Genomic DNA, 7,221 nt, shown 5'->3' on the forward strand with positions numbered 1-7,221 from the left:
GTCTATAATTGGCCATAGAATATGACTATAATGGGGTAGGGGTTCTGAGAGGCCAGCGGCACATACCCAACAAAAATTTACCCAAGTACCCCCCCCCCCCGGGTGAAGGATCCTTGAGCTCTGCGTAACTGCGGATGAGAAGAGGGCTTCCCCATGATTCACACAATCAGGTAAGGTAAGGTAGTCAGATATCTTTATGTGATGTTTTACGTGCACATGCACATCGTGCTTTCAACTCAAAATAAAACTTTACTACTAATTAAGTAAAATTGGTCATTTTTTTTAAAAAAAACGTTGCTTTCAAATATGGAAGTTGGTAAAAGAAAAAACTCTCAACAAAAGTTGCTAGAAAGCGAGAAAGTCGCCTAAAAATTGCTCGCCAACTTCTGCTTTTCCCGCCTTTTGTTTTTCATTTTTTTTTTCCATTTCTAATTTTCTGGACATGGAGTCGGCAAGGATCGGCCGCGAGAGACTGGGTATGCGTCATTCGTTTCGGGGTGTGCATGTGGAGTTTTGGAATACAAGCGCTTTTTCGAAGCGGTTTGTTATCATTCAAACAGCAAAAATGGCTAATTTTATCGCGATAGGAGAAACGTTTGTGAAGACTTACTACCCGCTTTTCGACTCCAACCGAGCAGAACTGGCGAAGTTTTATGTAAGTATCTTTCTGTTGTTTATAAGTTAGCTCAACTGAGCTTGCGGTTACAGTGAGCTTGGAATCTTACATTTTGCGCATTTAGTGGCTCTCTCATGTTAAAACTTTGTGTTTTTCCTCGCTTTATATAACGAAGAATAACCTTTTCATATTTAAAAGCTGCCATAGCTGCCAAGGTAGTTGCAAGATGGTTTTCTTTTCGACAGTTAATTCTAAACCTGAGACAACTTAGGTCTTGATCAGTATAAACTAGGTAACATGATAAGCTTTCGTAAACTCGGCTAGACAATCTACTTCACATAGAAACTTTCAGATTTTTAAGCACTTCTAACCAGCTGATAACACTGTGCTTGCTTGAGTGATTCCCTCTCCGATCTATTGGTCATTTAGCACAGTTTAATGTTGACTTAAAAGTGCTTTGCCAAAGCACTTTTAAGTTCGCAACAGGACTAAGTATGCACAGATTTATCAAACATGATGTATAACTTGATTAAAGCTATGTTGATTCGTTCTTTCCACAAATTATTATGGCTAAGATGGGGTTGGAATAATCAGTCTGCTGACAGATTTGTGTAGTATGCCCCCAGTGCATAATTTCCAAGAGCTCATACATGGAGCCTGGGTATCTTGTTACATGCCAAAGTAAAGTTGACATGTCTGTATTGTGTCTCATGCAACAGTACATTTCTTAAAACAACGTTAATGTACAACAATACAATGATTAGGTTTGGTTTTTTGCAATGTGCAGTTCCAGAAAATATCCATACCCACCCCATGGAAGGTCATTGGAATTCCGAGGAGTAGGGGGTCTCAAAAGCCAAAAATTTGTAAAGGGAAGTATGAGGCTTAATTGAGATTTCCAGAGGGGTGGATTGATTCCAACCCAAAAACTTCCATGGGAGGGGTATCCAAGGCTGCAAATAACAGTCAGTCATTGAACATTGGCCGACTAAAATTGCTCATTTTTTTTTTTTTTTTTTTTTTTTTTAAAAATTTAAAAGATTCATGTCTGACAATACTCCAAGTGTGGTCAGACATGATGTCTGGACAAAATTTTTTGAGATCTTTTGTGTGTAAATCATTTTACAGCAACAATGAATATTCAACTGTTGTTTTTGGTAACGTCCGACCAAAATTTTGTTTTGTCCGATTAAGATGGTGTCTTAGTAGGACCAGTGCTGGAAATAATTTTTCTTACTTAAAAGGACATGTGTCCTTCCAAACTTTTATTTTGAACAGACATATTAGAAAATTGGTCGGACATCAATTTGCATTTTAAATCAAACACATTAAATTTTCCAAGACACAGTCACGTAAGTTCTGACTTGTAAACATATTGATTGGGGTTTTTTTTTGTTGGTTGTTTTAAAATTTTTTTTTTTTTTTTCTCTAAAAAACCCTCAGATGCAAAAACAAAAGCGGTTGCGACTTGGTCACAGGAATTTTCCCAGTCTCTGCGCTGATTACATGTATCTGCTTTGAGTTTACATTATCTTGTTCATTGTTTGTTGTATTTGGAGGGTACTACATTACTTGAAAAAAAAATTCAGACTATTTTTATTTGCGACAAAAGAAAGGTGTCCTAAAATAAAACCTTCCAAAATTTTTAAGCGTCTGAAATATTTACTGTGCAGTACAACTGTTTAAATTTCACAAACAGACCTGGTGTGACAAGGAAGGGTTTTAAGATGGCAGAAATAGTGGGAGCTGTAACTAAGTACCTAGAACCAGATGATCCTTTTGAAGATCTTGTAAACGATCATTATCTTTTAGTTTCATTAATGGAGTGAACTCTAGTTGAGACACAGCTTGAGATATGTAATGGGTTGGATAGTATTAGATTGTGTTTTTTGCGTCAATGTATCTGTAAAATCTTGTGGGTGCAGTAAAACTATGATAATCATTTTCACAGATGTTGTTTCAGTCTAATTCATGTTTTGTAGGCGTAAATTTACTTAAGCTATTTTTCAGCAAAGTGTTTGAAATTTTTGTCAGAAATGAGATAAAAAGTGTTGAAAATTAGACATCTGAAATAAAACATAAAAAATTTTAACGTCCAAAATTTTTGGCAGTAATGTATCAATTTCAATTAAATAAGAAAAAATATTTTTCTTTGTTAATGTGGTTAATATTTTTTTTTTTTTTTTTTTTTTTTTTTGGTTTTTTAACAACTATTCACTGAAGTGGAGGTGGCTAATGGTGGATATTTGCCGAGCTGCAACAGTGAGATAAAATAGCCCGAAAGAATGACTTTTGACCAGTTCTTTTCCTTCAAAATTACAATTATCTCGAGCGAGTTGCTCAGAGGTGAATAGCAAAGGATATTCCGAGTTTAAGTAGTCAATCAGCGCGTGCCAAAAACGCTATCCACTGTTTTGGTATATTCTAATGTAGTTTATGTTGTTCTTGAAGACTGCGCAGTCCATGTTGACATTCGAAGGGCAACAACTCCAAGGAACTGAAGCAATAACACAGAAACTTGTAGTAAGTTTCAACATTTCAGTGATTGTATTGTTTAAAAATTAATGTTAATAACACTGGTTAGATTGAAATAATGTGAGGTTTTTTATGACAAAATAGAGATGTGATGTTCACACTCAAGTTACAGTGAAACCTCTTTTATACAGACACTGGAAGGGTTTGAGCTGAGTGTTTATATAATGGAAGTGTCTGCCATGTCTCTTCCATTACTTAGTAGTTACAATGTGCATCTAACCAGTATTCTAGAAGGTCATGGGCTCAATGCCCACTTGGGACTCAGAATTTTCTTTTTCTTAGAAATTCAACTTGATAGTGTACCCTTGTTTATCCTTGAGTTGCCATTCTACTTTGTGATTATGATTATTAGTATTAGTATTATTACTATGATAATAATGATTATTGTTATAATTATAATTATTATTACTAATTTATTCTTATTAATTTACTGTTTTACTTCTTCTCAGGGATTACCATTTACAAATGTTGCCCACATAATAACCACAACAGACTGCCAGCCAACTGTAGGAAGTGGAGTGATTGTATTTGTAGTTGGCCAACTGAAGGTATAGAATGAAGTTCAAATTTCCTGGGATAAAGCAGGGCCATAGCTGGGGGGGAAGGGGGGAATTAGGGACCCCCTTAATAATTTCAGTGGGCTTGTTTGCACAGGGGTCACATGCTTCTTAAATGTTTTAAGTTGTTCAGTCATGTTGCTTTTGCATTGATCAAGAGTGAAATTTATTTAGATGTATAAATGTCATCAAAAAGGATTTAAACTGGTTTCAAATAAATGACACTTTTAAGTTGGAGGCACAGCTAGCCTGGCCTATAGGCCTGGGCCGTCAAATTTTTAACCCACCCCACTAATATTTTCAAAATGTGCAATAGAAAAACCTTAAAGAAAGCAATAATTATTGTTAACAAAAGTATCTTTGCATTATAAATCTCATAACTATCCTTTTGCAATTAGTGAAAATTGGCCCATTCTCTGTTATGAAGTGTTAAGTAGTAGATAAAATATGAGCGGGAGATCTGTATGGGCGTTTACAATGGCGAGCCGATAGGCGAGCCATTGTAAACGGCCATACATCGGCTCGCCATTGTAAACGCCCATACAGATCGGACGCGAATACTTTATTCTACTTGTGAAATGAAAACAATAAATTGAATGCAAAGTTTTGTTATGCGAATCAGTAGAGATCTGTATCAAAAGTTAATGAATACTAACTAGTGGTAACCACAGGTTAGAAAGTGCGGGCCTCGACAAACTTTTGTTTTCGGATTCTAATCGTTCTTTGTGGAGGAAAAAAATTCTCAACTTCCCAGTGTTTGAACGATGCATTTTTGGATCCTTTTGCATTAACCGTTCATGGTGGAAGATTACGGATTGATAATTGACAAATCACTGGACAAAAGTAACGCGTCACGCGAGGAATGCATGATTTAATGAGCACGCGGTGCAATTAACATGTGATTTTCCTCTGTCGGTGAACTCGCTATGTTGTCAGTGTTGTAAGGAATTTTTCGAGATTAAATGACTGTTGTTGGACTCTGGTTTTACTTTATCTGTGATACAATCACAGCAAATCTTCTCAAAACCAACGCCTGAACAACGTCTGCAAATCGTTATGTTTCTTCCATGTGACATAAGTCTCAATCTTATGTGACAAACTGTTGACATTGACACATTTTTCGCATTCTTATCGTCTTGATGAACAGATTTTCAACTTCCGGTGTTTCGACAAACTGTTCTGATTGACACATTTTTCGCATTCTGATCGTTCTTGGTGGAAGAACAAAATTTTCAACTTCCGCTTTGCAGCTAGTCTTCTATTAACGTGGCGCGCACGCGTCATACGCAATCCGCTGGCCACTGTCAAGATTAGGGTTGCGGGCCTCTCTTGGGCCCGCAATTAGCTGAGCAGGAGTCTGTATCAAAAGTTAATTCTATTGTTTGATTTGTATTGGGGTTTATAGTTGTGTACATGTGATCTGAATACAGTGCTGGGATTGGTTTGCACCCTCATGAATAGTTAATGAATTTTACAAGGCTGGTTTACAAGTTATGATTTGTTGGCCCAATTTGTTCCAAGCAAATTTACACGCTGCAATTCCTTGGCCGGCTTTTCTTTGCCTATTCAAATTGAAAGGATAGAAATCGGCCCGATTTCTAAAATCTGTTACACTGCAACAGATTTTTAAGAAATCGGGCCTATTTTAAAATGCGCACTCATTTTCTTATCAAATCTGGGCCAAATCAGGCCGAAAAATCATAACATTTAAACTGGCCTTTAGAAATACACATCACCAAAAAGTGAAGGAAAAAGCCTTTTCTAAAGGTCTTTATCTAAAAACAAATCCTCAGGGGAGCATATCCCAGGGCATCCCCTCAAAAAGCTAGCTTTGTCCCTGTAAGTTGTAGAGGTCAGATGTACACTGATTTGATAAGTTAACCTTATGATATCTGTTCTTTTTTTGTTTATCCAGACAGACAACGACCCTCCTCATGGCTTCAGTCAATGTTTCACCCTGATGCCTAACCCTGACGGATCACTTTATGTTTTAAATGACATGTTCAGGCTATCACTGCACCACGGATAACAGCACAGGCCGAACTTTGTATTTACTGCGGAGAGACAGATGTGATTATTTTAGCCATGTATGCGTTGAAGAAGAATCAAGGACTGCAAAGTTTTAAGGACAGCAAATCAATTGTTTGCCTATTACTAAAAGTTACTGTAGCTTAACGTGGTTTGTGTATGTATATGTGCTTGCAAAAGTCATCCTGGGCAGGAACGATTCCTGATATGCTGAAAGAACAGACATATCTTTTGCATGCTCATTCAGTCCCCAGCCAGGGAAGTGCTTGAAACAAGAAATGCCATGCTGATGACATAGCATGATGGAAATCCTTGTGGTGTGATTGGTTGTTGGTTGTCTTGGTAACCAAATCATTTGCACAGCATGGACCAAGTTGTCTTGACTGTTTGCTATCAATAGTAAGATTGGCTCCATGTTTTTTGACCTTGTGGGAGTAATATTGATTACATCTGCAGTCAATACAGCAAGAAACATGTTAGACAATAAAATTGCCAACCACTTGTTAAGTTTCCGGTTTTTGAATATTTAGGAATAAAAGTTACTTGACTAATGCCCTGCTTGCCTTGATGGATAATCTTCCTTTTTAATTAACTGTCATTATTTGGGAGCAAACCAAAGTAAATTTTTGCTTAAACTGAGTTAATACATGGTCAGATATTGAGAGGTTTTGGTAGAAATGTATATTCAGGAGACGCACGTTGTCAATCCAATGTGGTACAAAGTAATCACTATTAACAGTAATGGCTACGAGAAATTTATGAAAAGATAATGCCCAACTGATGATTACTGCAGTTTTCAGTGAAATGCAAACTATGAAATTCAAAATAATAATTTAATTCTTGCGCATTACATGAAAATCTCAATGCTCTTACAAGTATTAAAATTACAATAGGATGATAAAATCCAACTAACAATTCCGTTTTTCGCTGCCATTCATCATAATTATTGTGACAGCCAACGAACCATGAAAGACAGAAACCAACAAGCCAACCCGCTAGCCAACCTGCGAGATCTGGGAATGAGATTACAACAAAATGGATCAAAATCTACCAATTACAACTGGGGGACGTGACCTTTTGACCCGGTTGAAGTGAACTTCTGTTCCAGACAGGTCTGCTAAGATGATTGACGGCAGCAAAAAGCGTAAACTGTTGGATGAGGATAGAATTTAAGAGTTCGCATATCACTGAAAACTGCAAAAAAAAGTTGACACAGCTTGTCCTCTATCCACTGCACTTACTGCTATCAAATGGATTTTACACAAGCACACAGCAGGCCCCAATAGTTCAAACGTTGGACAGCACTATCCACTAGATATATAGCATGGTTAACTTTAAATTAGTGATTTATCTAGTTCAGTGTTATCCAATTTGTACAAACACGAAATTGTGTGTATGCAGATCCCCACCCTCTTCCATTGGTAATGACAGTGAAACTTATAGGGAGTATTGTAATATGTCCAAAAGTGATTTTTTTGAAGCCGA

General features: G+C 36.9%; 1 protein-coding gene across 1 annotated transcript; it reads left to right on the plus strand.

Moving 5' to 3' along the window:
- Positions 1–486: 486 nt before the first annotated feature.
- LOC144661156 (uncharacterized) lies at positions 487–6,287 on the plus strand. Its single transcript, XM_078521864.1, has 4 exons — positions 487–655; positions 3,068–3,139; positions 3,601–3,699; positions 5,624–6,287. The coding sequence occupies exons 1-4, from the start codon at positions 566–568 to the stop codon at positions 5,735–5,737; spliced, it is 375 nt and encodes a 124-aa protein (XP_078377990.1). The 5' UTR covers positions 487–565; the 3' UTR covers positions 5,738–6,287.
- Positions 6,288–7,221: the final 934 nt, after the last annotated feature.

This window comes from Oculina patagonica, chromosome 7 (assembly GCF_052425735.1).
Source record: "Oculina patagonica isolate OP01 chromosome 7, crgOcupat, whole genome shotgun sequence".
In the NCBI taxonomy this organism is placed as follows: domain Eukaryota; kingdom Metazoa; phylum Cnidaria; class Anthozoa; order Scleractinia; family Oculinidae; genus Oculina; species Oculina patagonica.